General features: G+C 54.1%; 5 protein-coding genes across 5 annotated transcripts; 4 read left to right on the top strand and 1 right to left on the bottom strand.

The window, feature by feature from the left end:
• Window positions 1–775: 775 nt before the first annotated feature.
• On the bottom strand, window positions 776–1,807 carry PV07_06705 (uncharacterized protein; the record flags this gene model as incomplete). The annotated part of the gene is made up of 1 exon (XM_016393714.1): window positions 776–1,807. The coding sequence occupies one exon, from the start codon at window positions 1,805–1,807 to the stop codon at window positions 776–778; it is 1,032 nt and encodes a 343-aa protein (XP_016247133.1).
• Window positions 1,808–3,768: 1,961 nt separating this feature from the next.
• PV07_06704 (uncharacterized protein) lies at window positions 3,769–6,037 on the top strand. Its single transcript, XM_016393713.1, has one exon. The coding sequence runs from the start codon at window positions 4,029–4,031 to the stop codon at window positions 5,850–5,852; it is 1,824 nt and encodes a 607-aa protein (XP_016247132.1). The 5' UTR covers window positions 3,769–4,028; the 3' UTR covers window positions 5,853–6,037.
• A 158-nt stretch (window positions 6,038–6,195) lies between these two features.
• PV07_06703 (uncharacterized protein) lies at window positions 6,196–8,246 on the top strand. Its single transcript, XM_016393712.1, has one exon. It carries the CDS (start codon window positions 6,505–6,507, stop codon window positions 8,218–8,220), a length of 1,716 nt encoding a protein of 571 aa, XP_016247131.1. The 5' UTR covers window positions 6,196–6,504; the 3' UTR covers window positions 8,221–8,246.
• Window positions 8,247–8,791: 545 nt separating this feature from the next.
• On the top strand, window positions 8,792–10,849 carry PV07_06702 (uncharacterized protein). The gene is made up of 3 exons (XM_016393711.1): window positions 8,792–9,445; window positions 9,505–9,588; window positions 9,686–10,849. Exons 1-3 carry the CDS (start codon window positions 9,202–9,204, stop codon window positions 10,336–10,338), a joined length of 981 nt encoding a protein of 326 aa, XP_016247130.1. The 5' UTR covers window positions 8,792–9,201; the 3' UTR covers window positions 10,339–10,849.
• Window positions 10,850–11,500: 651 nt separating this feature from the next.
• Window positions 11,501–13,970, top strand: PV07_06701 (uncharacterized protein). Its single transcript, XM_016393710.1, has 2 exons — window positions 11,501–12,480; window positions 12,529–13,970. The coding sequence occupies exons 1-2, from the start codon at window positions 12,007–12,009 to the stop codon at window positions 13,798–13,800; spliced, it is 1,746 nt and encodes a 581-aa protein (XP_016247129.1). The 5' UTR covers window positions 11,501–12,006; the 3' UTR covers window positions 13,801–13,970.
• Window positions 13,971–14,043: the final 73 nt, after the last annotated feature.

Genomic DNA, 14,043 nt, shown 5'->3' with positions numbered 1-14,043 from the left:
CGCAAAGGACCAACTGGCCATGGAGTTGGAAGGTCGAATTCGAGCTGCAGACAAAGTCGTCACAGGTCAGTCTGGCACTTCGGATACCCGGATGGGCAACATCGTGGAAGGTGAGTAGCACGTGTCCTCGGTCAGTCTGAGAGTTGAGGCGTAGGGTTGACATTGTTCCCAGGTTACACCATCGCCGCCCACTTCGAGTGTAGAAAAAGGCTACCTCGTCCTGCCTGCAGCCTGGGTCTCGGAAAATCCATCATTCACCCTTGAAGTTGATCTTCATCCTCGCCTTGTCGCGCCGCACCCATATACCAATCAAGACACCCTCGCATTGATACGTGGCCCCATTGTGTATTGCGTAGAAGATCGAGACAATCCTTGGGTCGTGGATCATTTCAAGAGTGTGCAGCTCGATCCTGAGTGCGTGGTGGAGGAAGAGACCGTGACGGACGATGGCACAGGAGAGACCTATGTGGCGCTCACGGTGAAGGAGGGCGCCAGTCTGCTCCAGGAGCAGGACGTTGACGCCTATCCCGATCTTGAAGTTCACCAATTGCAAAGAGTGGAAAGGGCTAATGACAAGGTCATTAAGGAGTTGAAGTTCGTGCCCTACTACTTCAGAGCTAACCGTGGTGGTCGAGGGCATGCTAGGGTTGGATTGAGAAGGTGGCATATATAAGGGCGACCTAGCGCGAAGAGATAGAGGTCCAGAATGCTCGGCCACCTGTTGAATGGTGCTGAGAGGATAGTAGACATCGCCGCAGCCGTGACAAAAACATGGTCATTCTACTGCTGCAATCGCCACCTCGGCAGGTTGGCTTCCCAGTCCCGCTGCTGCGGTCACCTTCTCTAGCCTGTTGAGAACTCTCAGCCAGTAATCCGTGATACCCCTCCAGCTTGACAGCGTGAGCAACAATTTCTGTCCTTCGGCGAGTACTTTCCGGGCCCCTTTGGGCCCAAAAAGGTCTCCGACGCCGGTCATGTTGGCGCGCATGGCATGACCCTGCCGGACGAATTGCTGCACAAGCTCGTCATCAGTGGGCCGGTCAATGAGGATGATGTCGCAAATGTCTAATGAAGGAGGAGAGGTGCCTTCTTCATCACCCACTTTTCTCAATTTCGGTTTCTTGGGCGAAAAAGCGCTGAGAGCCCAGAACACGAGTGCGGCAAGGGCGACAGCGGTTGATTCATAAAACCCGTTGATCGAGTAGAGTCGAACATGCCAAAAGACGACCCCGGCATGTATTGCGGCCAGTCGGGCCTTGTACTGGTCTTGAATTGCCCATCGCTGGATCAATTGTCGATGCTCTTCAGCTTCTGTGGACGACACAGAGGGGAAAAGGCGGGTCGCTTCGCCGGATGACCGAATCAGGTAGTGAGAGTACAGAACAATGTCATTCAAGGGTGTTAAAAGTACAATTCGTGCCAGGTGGAGATGCAAGACGGTAGGGTGCTCTATACCGCTTGCAGCTCCGATGGTTGCATTAGCACTCCAATGCAGCAAATCCAAGCAGTCGCAGGCCGCATTCCTCCATCTGCTGAAAAAAGGAACGCCAGGAGGCCAAATTGGCAGCTTGGGCTGTAGATCGTCGCTGGCTTGCTTTTGCGCCGAAGGTTCAAAATGCGAGATGCTCTGGGTGACCATCACTTCTACCTCCCAAGTCCGGTGGAACAGGCCATGAATAAGTAGGATGTGGCTGAACTCGCCCATACCTGGTAGCAGCCGCTTATCGATATAAAGATTCTGAAGTGCTTCACGGAGCGTCGGTGTGGGAGGGTCCAGACCAGCTCTTAGCTGGTTCCATTCCGCCATGTCTGCTGTCCATTGGCGATCAGGACAAGGTAGACGCATCCCGCTAGCATCATCAAGGCGCAGATGCGGAGGGTGCCGAAACTGAAACGCCCACATACAGTCTATTAGCCAAATACACAAGCCGGTCCGGATTGATTCTTCCTTTCTGACCCAAGATTTCCATTGTGATGAGACGCTGTTGTCGTGCGGATCAAGATGGTGAGCAGGTTCTTGCCGAAGCCACCCGTCCCGACAATATTGAGTGGCTGAGCAAAGTGACCGTGACGTGAACGCACGTAGAGGATCATTAAGAGCGTACTTGGCGCCGACTGCATGTAATATTTGCGCCTGCGCCAGGCTCTCTTGACTCGGTGGACGCCAGGAATCATCTTCTTCAACCAGGATCAGGAGTCTCCTGACGAATTCATGCAAGGATCGAGAAAACACCTCCGAACTTTCTCCAGTCAGAAAACAACTTCCCAGAGCCATCATGGGCAGAAGCAAAACACAATGTCTCAACGCGGAAGTGAACGTTGGTTCATGAAGGAAGGGCAGGGTCTGCCCAAAGTGTGAGAAAAAATTAGTTAGCAGGCCCTCCAAAGCTTGCTTTGGAGGGAACTCCGAGGGCCGGTACGCTTTGAACACCGTCGGTTCCAAGCACAGACGTTGATAGAGAAGACAGAGGTGTCCATATATTTCAGGTGACAGAAGTAAGTTAGGGTTTGTGCACGGCACTATAGGCAAGGGATACTGTAGCAGGAAGTCTGCCGCGTCGACAACATTGAGGCTGCTAGGCCTAGGCACGATTCTCCGCCGTTTCGACTTGGGGAGTCTGCCAGCATCTCCGTCAACATAATACTCCCCGCTTGCGACGGTGGGATTATCGGCCGGAGTCGATGAATCCGTAGTCGGAGAAGTGTAAAGACCTCCGAACCCATCATTTGCCGCTGGAGTTGTCGATGGTGGAGCGACAGCACCCGACGGGTTTGACGGAAACTCAACGCTGTTTTCTTGCGCAGGACTCACGAGGCTAATGCTTGGTGAAAAAGAATAGTCTGCTGGGAATATGGGAAACACATCATTGAACTCTCCACCATCGAAATTAATGTCATCCGGTTGGAGCCAGTTGATGGTCAAATTCGAGGGCCAAACAAATGCAGAGGTTGTTGCACTCTCTTCTAAAGGATTTTGAGATGTGCTGTACTGGGTGGAAGAAGAGGGCTGCAGCACGGCTCCTGCGTCTGCTGGATACGGATCGCCTCGGGTGTCCGCCGACGGACTGGCTACTAGTCCAGGTTGCGGCTGGTAGGCGAGGAAGTCGCTGGATTCATCTCGCATTCCTGTCTGCGCAAGCGGCAAGCTCGAAGGATTGGGACCATGGCTGCCATGCCCGCCTCCATCCCGGAGATCAGCTGCACTGATTGCGGAGGACTGACCCCTGCTGATGGGATAGATGCATTGCGATCCTTTTGCATAGCATCTCGCACAAGGGCGATTGCCGGAACAGCGAGATTTCACCAATCTGCAAGCCGAACAAGCCCTTGCCCCTCGTCGCAAAAGACTTGGTCCATCGGCCAGGTGGGTTAGCTCGTGTCTGTTGAGGGCGTCCTTCCGGTGGAAGGACTTGGAGCATTTGTCGCAGCGGAAGCCTGGGTCTTTGTGACTCTGCTCATGGCGTTTCAGATGTTCTAGCCTGCCGAATGCTTTGTTGCAGGAAGCACATCGGTAGCTGTCCATGGTCCAATGGAGGACCCGTGACCCTTGCGGAAAGAAGCCTCGAGGGCGGGGATGTCAACAAGGACCGTGGTATGAGGTGACCTTTGACGTTGATTGCTGACAGCCACGTCGGGAAACTCAAGCGAGCATCGACAGCCTCGTGTGCAAGGCTGAGGTGAGTAGTCACATGATGGACTGCCCAGCAGCCACCCGGCCACAACGCAGCACCGAGCGCGATCATGCGGGTGAAGGAGACAGGGCTACGAGCTGGTTCTCCGTCTCCATATCCTCCAATTCCCATGATTAGCTTGAGCCATCCGTGTATCTTGGAGTCTGTTGTCCCTGAGTTAATGGCTGTTGCCTGCGAACGGTAGTTGGAGCTTCTCGCGCTCGAGGCGTCCCGTGCTCAACATCCTCTCATGTGTTGATCGATCGACCTATTTACCAGCTTCGCCTCATTTCCAGGTAATCGAACGAAGAAGTTCTACCGTCAATACCGTGCCGTCAGAGGGCAACTTGAAGCAAGATGAAGGCAGTGTTTAGCACGCTGTTGGGATGCTTCCTCGCGGGGCTTGTTGGTTACAGTTCTGCGTTCTTCACACACCCCTATCCCGCTGGCGTTAATACCACAGACGCTTTCAATTGGACCGAGATACCTCCTTCAAGGGAGCTTCACTACCACAAATGTTATGGCGTCTTTGAATGCGCCAGGTTGGAGGTGCCTCTTGACTGGTCCAACCTCTCGAATCCCGGCTCGGTCGTTCTAGCAATCACGAGGCTGCCTGCGGTGGTGGACGTCGGAGACAAATCTTTTGGGGGCACGGTTGTCATCAATCCCGGAGGCCCAAGCGGTTCCGGTGTGGCCATTCTGCTTTGGTCTGGTAAGAGCATCCAAAACGTCCTGGACGGCGACAAGCATTTCGAGATCCTGTCCTTCGACCCCCGCGGCGTCCAATTCTCGACACCCAGTCTGGCCTGCTTCCAAGACGACACAATGAGAGACATACTCAATCTCCTGGGTGCAGGGGCTGGCAGCCTCGAATCAAAACCCAACGCCTTGGACGTCAAATGGGGCATTGATCAAAGCCTCGGCCTTCTTTGCGCACAAACGAGCAAAGGCAGATTTCCCGATGGTTCCACCATTCGTCAGTTCGTGAGTACCGCCTTGGTAGCCCATGATATGGCGGAAATCATTGACCAAGTTGACGCACATCGGCGGAGGGAGTTGAAGACGAAAGGCAGCCATGCCCACAATCAACAGCCGCTTGTCTCTGCTGCTTCGAACGAGGGCCCTCCGCTGCTCAACTACTGGGGGCTGTCGTATGGCACTTATCTGGGTAATACGTTTGCCTCGATGTTCCCGCACCGCATTGGTCGCATGGTCTTGGACGGTGTGGTCGACGCAGATGACTATGCCGCTACGGGATGGACGAGTAATCTTCAGGACAACATCAAGACGTGGACCAAGTTCTTTGAGTACTGTTTCGAGGCCGGCCCAAAGTGTGCTCTCTCGGAGCCCGGGATCAGTGGGCCGGAAGAGATGCGATTGCAAGTCGAGGACTTCCTCAACGGCCTCAAGAACAACCCCTTGCCCTTGGTCCAAAACGACAATGCTTACATCCTCACTTACTTCAACATGAAAACTATCATCCATATACACCTGTATCAACCCATCCAGCTCTGGCCGCTCTTGGCCTTGGTTCTCAAAGCTCTGATGGAGCAAGATGTCTACAGCGCCATGTCAGCGTGGGAGAGCTGGCCGTTTCCCCAATTCCGGGACTTTGCACCACTACTCCCAAATGCCGCCCACATAGCTATGCAGGCGAATGCCTTCATGGGCAGGGACCTTCCGTTGCCCACGAGCTATCCGTGGCAACTAGAATCCGCCGTCTCGATCCTCTGCGGGGACGGCGACGACATCACCTTTCGATCAAAGGGAGACTTTACCAAGTACCTCGATCTCCTGCTGTCGCAGTCTCCGCTGGTCGGATCGATCTGGGCGGAAATCACGCTACATTGCATCCACTGGCCGGCGGCGAATCGTCCGCGGGCCAAGAACCGGTTCACGGGCCCGTTCCAGTCGAACCTCTCCGACTACGACCGTCGCGGAAGCCCGTTGCTGTTCATCGGCAACACGGCGGATCCGGTGACGCCGGTGCGCAACGCGTTCAAGATGGCGGAGCGGCATGAAGGCAGCGTGGTGTTGACGCAGGACATGCCGGGCCACTGCGCGGGCACGACGAATCCGAGCGTGTGCACGTTTGGGATCTTGAAAAGGTTCTTCGCGCACGGCGAGCTGCCGGAGGCTGGACTCGCGTGTCAAGCCGCTGTGAAGCCCTGGGATATATGAGAAATGAGGATGAAACGGATTGTTAAGGAGGTCGCGGTAGGGGCTTAGCAGGAGGGAATCATGGAGGTGCAAAAGCAGATCCCACGAGTCTCATATATATCACCAGGATAGAACACTCGAGCTCTCATTGGCATAATTCCATCAATGACATACACGACCCAACATGCCTTCAAAGGTCGTCTAAGTTGGAAGCCTCTGCTGTTGTGTTTCAGAGGAGTTTTGCTGCACACAGCCGATAAGATAAGGAACCCCAAAGAAAACCCACCACCTCCAGACACGTGATATCAATTTTTCAGAACATTTCAACTTCTCCTTCTCATCCTTCCTCTCTGCTTCCTCGCTGGCGGCCTCTTGCCTAATCACAATTCTTAAGAGAGATTTGCTGCCTCGAAGCCACCAGGGAGTTTCGACTCCAATCCTGAGCAGCACCTTTAGCATAGACGAAAACTCCGGGGGCAACAGAAAGTGTGTTCTGATTTCTTTCCCTCTGGTCGATTCTCCATGACAAGAAACCGGAAAATATCAACCCGCACGACATAACAGAGAATAAATAGAGGTCATATCTTCGGGCCAGACAAAGCATCTTGGTATCGAACCACCAGATCCTGCCGTTACCGAAAGAGAGAGAAGGTAAAAAAAGGAAGGGAACAAAATGGTTTCCACGTTCCTAACCCCGACCCGGCTCGCCAAAGAACATGACCTGGCCTCGCTGCACCTGCGCCGCGACCAGGCGCTGCCCGTCGTGCTCGCGACGCAGGTGACCCGGGACGTGGACGACGGGTACGCCGAGGGCGTGGTGACCAACACGCGGTTCGGCTCATTCCCGCACTCGACCATCATCGGCGTGCCCTGGGGCAGTCAGATTCGGGCCAGCAAAGTCGACACGGGGTCGCGGGGGCGGACCAAGCAGAAGCAGAAGCAGAAGCAGAAGCAGAAGGGCAAAGATGCCGGGAGTGGCGGCGGCGGCGGGGGAAAGAAGCGGAAGGCCGACGAGGCGCTCCTGGGAGAAGATGACGACGGGCGAAGAAAAGCAGCAGGGGAGGGAGAGGGGGGAGGCGAGCGCGTCGAGACTCCGCAGGACGGGGACGGAGCCGCAGCAGGATCGGGAGTGGGAGCAGTCAAGGAGGCCGTCGCGGCGGAATCGGGCTTCGTCCATGTCCTCCCGCCCACGCCGGAGAACTGGACCACGAGTCTCCCACACCGGACCCAGGTCGTCTACACGCCGGACTACAGCTACATATTGCACCGCATTCGAGCGAGGCCTGGCAGCAGGCTGATTGAGGCGGGCAGTGGGAGCGGGAGTTTCACGCATGCGGCCGCGAGAGGTGTCTTCAACGGGTACCCCGAGGGAGAGCGGGATTCTCGTAAAAATGCCGACGAGGAGAAGGGCAGAGACAGCCACCTCCATGAAGCAGTCCAAGGGGAGAAGGAGGGGAATGCAGCGGCCACGGGAGACGGCATGAGTGAGGAAGATGGAAAGAGCCATGGGATTGGACGAGTCTTCAGCTATGAATTCCACCGTGAGAGGCACGACAAGGTCAAGGCGGAAATGTTTCAGCACGGACTAGACACCATCGTGCACGCCATGCATCGAGACGTCTACAAGGATGGCTTTCTGGTCTATGATTCTGATGACACTCCCTCCAAAGACAAGACCTCTCCCTGCGCGAGTGCCATCTTCTTGGACCTGCCTTGTCCATGGGAAGCTCTCCCGCATTTGACGCGCGAGTCGTCGCATCCAGGCACACCAAGCGTTCTCGACCCTCACTCGCCTGTCCATATATGCACGTTTAGCCCTTGTATCGAGCAGGCGCAAAAAACAATCTCCGCACTTCGGAGGTATGACTGGATAGAGATTGAGATGGTGGAAGTGCAGCACAAGCGCATTGACGTTCGACGAGAATACACTGGACTGCAGTACAATGGCATGCGTGGAACCAATGCATTTGCAGCGGATGTTGAAGAGGCGGTTTCAAGACTGAGAGAGGTAGAACAACGGTTGAAGGATTTCCACGCGGGAAAAAACTTGGATGAAAACAAGGGGAGCGCAAAAGTCAATGATCAGCAACAGCAAAGCGAGGCAGGAAAACTACCATTCAACGAAGGCAGGCTCGTGCACAGGACAGAGGCCGAAGTGAAAACGCACACTTCGTATCTCGTCTTTGCAGTGCTCCCCAGAGCGTGGACCGAAGAAGACGAGGCGTTGGCGCAGGAGAAGTGGTCGAAACATGTCAAGATCATATCGCAAGCGCCCAAGAGCCAGCGCCAGTTGAAGAAGGAAGCGAAACTGAGAGCAAAAGGCCAGAACCAGAACGCTGTTAAAGACAAAGCGGCGGATATAAATGAAGGTCCGAAGGAGGCTGCATAAAGCAAATGGTCTAGTTGATTGGCGAGCGGGCGGTGGTGGGGGGGTGTTGTGCTGCAAGCATAAAATCCAGTATCACACATTACCCCCTTTTCCAGAAGCCACAGCAAATCCAGTCATGCCGAGTGGGACCTGATACAGCCCCGACAAACACAGGACATCCATCGAGATGGGCCCGAAGAGGCTGAATCGCCATGTAAGCTCGTCTGATGGATTTCCTTCTCGGGTATATGCACGCCCGCTGATAAGCATGATGTTCAGCCTGCCACGTGATTAGGGCTGTGCGAGGGTCGATAAAAGGCCGGACGATTGCCAGGGACATCGGCTCCGTGGTGACATCCGGGCGCTGGATCTTTCCCATAAGGTTGAAGTCTCAGGTTCTGCGTGTCTGTTGGGATTTTACCATGGGCAAAAAAACTTCGCCTAGAAGCACCGCCCCAATGGAGTCTCCAGATTGAGTCCTCCTCAAGCTCTCGCTAAACCGGTTGCGGAAGGGGTTGCGAACTTGCAACTGTCAGCCAATTTTCGAATGATTTCAAGAATGCCTGCTGCCTGATGCTGCTCGCTTAAAGGACAGCAATGTTATCGGCGCCCTGAAACAACCCACTCAGGGGTGATCGTCTTTGTTCAACCCTACACAGGGTCCGAACCGAATGGGCCTGCAAAAGTCTTTGCGTCGGGACTGGCGCACGTACCGAATACGTCCTTTCAAAAAGAGTTCAAGTTGGCGCATATGAATCCCAGCGGGTCATGCATCTTCCTACCTATCCACCACCCTGGGCTGGACCAAAATCGGCCAGTATAATAAGACATTGAGGAACCGGCCGATCAGGAATATTTCTTACCGATAACTTGCAATCCATCTCTGGTTATTCTGCTCCGCAACTCTGAGAATTTTGGCTCTTCAGGTCTTTCGTCGCTCAATCGAGGTGCCTGCGTTGCTCGTGATCTGCTAGTTGAGACGCAGTCTTCACGTCCGGCATCATGGATGCCTTGGGGCAATCTATCCCGCACATTCTCCTGCTTGCTTCTCGATCTGTCAATGGCAGTGAGCCCGGTGACAAGTCTCCCCAAGAATTCGCAAAGGAAGGCCGGTACGACTATGTCCCATCATTCGCCGCGGCGGTCGTCTTTCTCGTGTTGTACGGCGTCGCATTGCTCATAAACCTGGGCATGATGTTCTGGCACCGGTCTTGGTTTTGGTGGTCGATGAACTTTGCGGTCGCCAGTGAGTCTGCCATCATACCCTCCACAGGCTGCTGCAAGAATGTACTGACCTTGACATAGTGGAGTTCGTTGGCTATTTGACACGGGCCATTTCCATCAAGAATCTCGACAGCAAGAGCGTCTTCATCGTGCAGACTGTTATGAGTAAGTCTCCTCGAAAAGAAACATTGTATACCAGCCTTGCCAGGGGACTAGAAACCCATTTTTCCTTACTCCACTCTTTCGCTAACAACCGTATCAGTTCTTGTCGCGCCAGCCGTGATGGCGGCCGCTTGTTACCAGTCATTCGGCCGGGTCGTAATGTGGGTGGTCCCTCCACGCTTTCAGTCAGCTCGCCATCTCTGGGTACCTGCGCGCAGAATCACTCCGGTCTTTGTAGGATCTGATGTCTTCAGCTTCTTTGTCCAGGTCATTGGAGGCGCCATGGTGGCCGGAGCAAACACAAAGTCGCACGCAAACACAGGGAAAGATGTGGTGCTGGTTGGACTGGGTTTACAATTGGCATCGTTTGGCTTTTTCGTCTTCGCCACCCTGCGACTCAATGTCCTGCTGAGGACCACGCTTCGAGACGTTTCACTCCCCAAGGAGCGCAACTGGCAGTTGTTCTTGACGGTGATCAACGTGGCCAACATATTGATTCTGATTCGAACACTGCTTCGCTTCATTGAATTCGCCTTAGGCACGACGAATTATCTCATCGACCACGAGTGGTTCTTCTATGCGTTTGATTCGGCGCTGATGTTCCTCGTGGTGATGCTCTTCATTGTCGTTCACCCGGGCCATTATCTGCCGTATCTAGGGATCAGAAGAAGGGAACAGCAATTCTCGAGAAACACAGACAAGGGGCCTTTTGCTAAGCTTTCGCGAGGCCACATGACGATGGAACTGTCATAGGATGATTCGACGGAGGCAGCCACGACAAGACCGGTTTGGGGAACGGGGAGCATGTGGGCGTGCCACGGAGAGGTCATGCCGAGATGGCGTCCTCGGTACGAGTCAGTCAAATCTCTGCTCTTGTCCTTCTTGGGAGGACGGAGTCTTTCGCCGGACCCTGGAGGCCGGGTGTCGCTGTTGCTGGTAACGATGAGCACCTCGAGCTAAAGTCTTGGCTCGGCAAAGATGAACGCTGGCACGCTGGGTGGCTGCAAAGTAGCGGATACAGGAGAGTGAAGGACGCACGTGGGTGTGGGTAAGGTGGATAGTTGGTGTTCGGTTGTGGTCCTGTACCTGGTTGTTACTGAAATGATTGGGGAGCGAGGACTGGGATTGGGTTTGATCAGCTGTACTTGTACCTTTCGGAGTATCCCATCAATTGGTTCTGCTGTACCAGTCTGTATCTGTCAAGCGTGGGTGCACGACTGATAATGGCCACCCATCGTCATGCTAGAGTGTCGATCAATCACTGAGGAACGGGGCTCGTGGCCGATTTCCGAGTGTCTATTCGAACTTTGGCAGGGGGGGTCCCAAGTCGGTTCTGGCGAGGAGGAGTGAAGGTTGCAGATGGTGCTGATGGCGCCGTTGGTGGCAGTTGGTATGTGCCCAAGTCTTCGAGGTGCCGGTGCGCAGTTGCAGTGATAAAGGATAGACGGCGAGACGGATAATTACCGGGTGGGTTGGTGGGCGCCACCTGCGCAGGTTGATCCGGCTTGAACGGCATCTCTTGGGCCTCTTTGCTTGTTCCTCTCTCACTCTGCCTCTCACCTCTCACTTGCACTTGGGCTTCACGTTAGCCCTATTCTTTCCGCCTCGACTCCCTGCGTGTACCCAGCGGTATTCCACACTGCCGCTTTCGTCGCAAACCATGCTTGTCTGGGCAGTTTTTGCGAGCGGGCCTGAGGCTGGGAGCGAAACTCACAACCCCCCCGGAGAGCGACCCGGCGTGTGTCCAAGTCCATGACAAGATCGGAGCCTCTGACCAGGTCATGCTCTAGCTGCTCCATCTTGCAAGGTCCTGGTGGCGCTGTACCACAAGGGACGCGGTTCAGGGCAAGCCATCAACGACATTCAAGACCGCCGATGCCACCATCAAGACACCAAGACCCCCGATCCAAGCGGACAAGCAGACATGAGCATCACCTCCAGCATTGGCACCCGCTACCCATCCCCACCTTTTCTTCTTGTCGCATCTCATGCCGTCTTGATAGGATCCCGTTTCATTGCGTCTGCTAAGCCTCCTTTGCGGCGGGATCTTTATCCACATGCTACCTGCTAACCTGTCCATCGTTGTTGAACAGGGAAAATCTCCCCCCTTCCCAGCTCGATTGCCCGCCAAACGCACCCCCCCCGAAATTACGCGGACTATTGCCCAGAGTCTCAAAATCAACCGCCGATGAATCAACTGCCATTTTGGTCGACCCTCTCCGGTGCTGAACTGAGTATGTCGTCAATAGCGTGGCAGGCATCGTGGTTGGTCAACACACACACACCATCGCTTGGTATGGCCGCTAGTCCTCTTTATCCCCCGTTCGCCATGAAACGCCTGTATTTCTTTTTACATATAGTACGCGTTGGCCTCCCATTGTGCGTGAAGGACAGCTACAATGCTGCTTTGCCCCTGCTCCAATGCTTCCCATGGGGCGTCGGCGCTTCGAGATGAAGCCATTTGCCCTTCGGCTTCTCCTCTGGGCTGTCGTTGTCGTCGCCGGTGCCTTTACCCTGTATCTGACCATTTCATATGCTGCGATTCCACTCCTTATCTGGTTATCTCCGACATTGAATCCGACCTTGTATGATTTGGGCTTCTATGGTGGTTCGCCTTCGCAGACGTATATATCAAACGGGTTGAGTTCGCCGCGGACGAGCATAACCAAATATGACCCAGATTGCGATAAGGGATATACCTTCCTTAATTACAATGGAGGTTCAATGCCCGATCCCGGTCCTGCGATATTGGACAGCAACAGTGAATTGGTTTGGAAAGGACAGAATTATGCTGTGACGACGAACCTGAAAGTGCAGACTTATATGGGTCAGCAGTACTTGACATTCTGGTCTGGAAGGAAGGGAGGGACGATGGGCAAAGGCGTCTATTATATGGTGAGTTTGCATGTATTTCGAGCTGTTCTTCAATTAACCAAGGACTAGCTGGACAGCTCGTACGAGACCAAACACACGGTTTCAGCAGCGGCGCAGGGAAGCGAGATCGAAGGCGACCTGCACGAGTTTGAAATCACCAAAGACAACACTGCACTGTTGACGTTCTATAATGTCACCCCGGCGGACCTGTCTTCGCTGGGCAAGTTCAAGAACGGATGGCTCACCGACAGTGGTTTCCAGGAAGTGGACATTGCGACCGGCGAGCTGCTTTTCGAGTGGAAAGCATCAGACCATTTCCAAGTCAACGAGACCTTTATGACCCACCCATTCGGCGGATACATCAAAAGCATTCCTTTCGATTTCTTTCACATCAACAGCGTCGACAAAGACTCCAAGGGCAACTATCTCATCTCTTCGCGCCATACTCATTCGGTCACCTGCATCGGCCCAGACGGCCAGATCATGTGGATTCTTGGCGGCCAACGTAATCAGTTCACGGACCTTTCGGGGGGCGACGCTCTCAACTTCAGGTGGCAGCACGATGCCCGCTGGCTCAACGAAGAAGAAGGTATCATAACGCTTTTCGACAACAAGGAAGGTGGTCCTTTGCACGTCGATGGCCCATACAGTCGCGCCCTCATGCTCCAACTGGATATAGCCAACCGGACTGTTACCCTGCTGCATTCTTATGTCTCTCAGTACCGGACACGGACTCCTTCGCAAGGGTCGGCACAATACCTTCCCGACAGCAAACACATGTTCGTGGGCTTTGGCCACTCGCCGGTGTTGAGTGAGTTTTCCTTGGACGGAACCCTGCTATGCGAGGTCCATTACGGCGCGCAGTGGCTTCACGTTTTCGATACGGCAGTTTCGTACCGGGCTTTCAGATCAGCCAACTGGGTTGGCAAGCCTCGAGAGCCGCCTGCGGCGAAGATCCTGGACGAGATGCTTTATGTGAGTTGGAATGGAGCGACCGAGGTAGAAGCATGGGTGTTGCAGGGAGGTGGCACAGGAGAACATGAAGAGGAATGGAGTGATCTCGATTTCATTGATAAGGAGTTCTACGAAGAGAGCTTTGATCTATCACAACTATCCCAATATTCTCGATTCCGCGTGGGGGCGTTGGATCGAGAGGGCGAGATCTTGGGATACTCGGACGTTGCTCCACGAGAAAGCTCTGGGAGCTGGTGGGGATTTCTTTTTGCAGTAGTTCTCTGGGGAGTGGCATTCAAGATCTCCTGGATGGGCTATAAATGGTTCTCTCAGCACAAGGGAGTCGCCAGAAGGGGCGTTTCGTGGGTGGTTTGGAAAAAGTCGTGACGGAGCCATTAGACGGGCATTTTTGCATTGTTCATCAGCGTTTGTGATTTTGACAACGGATAAGCTCGTGCTGTCGTAGAGATAGTGATCCTCCACCTAAATGAATCCACGGGTTTTCAGCCTCACTATCACGCTCAGAAATGAAAGCGAGAATGAGAATGAGAATGAGAATGAGAATGAGAATGAGAATGAGAATGAGAATGAGAATGAGAATGAGAATGAGAATGAGAATGAGAATGAGAA

The sequence above is a fragment of the Cladophialophora immunda genome (assembly GCF_000835495.1).
Source record: "Cladophialophora immunda strain CBS 83496 unplaced genomic scaffold supercont1.4, whole genome shotgun sequence".
Classification (NCBI taxonomy): Eukaryota; Fungi; Ascomycota; class Eurotiomycetes; order Chaetothyriales; family Herpotrichiellaceae; genus Cladophialophora; species Cladophialophora immunda.
This window is presented reverse-complemented; position numbering and strand designations above follow the sequence as displayed.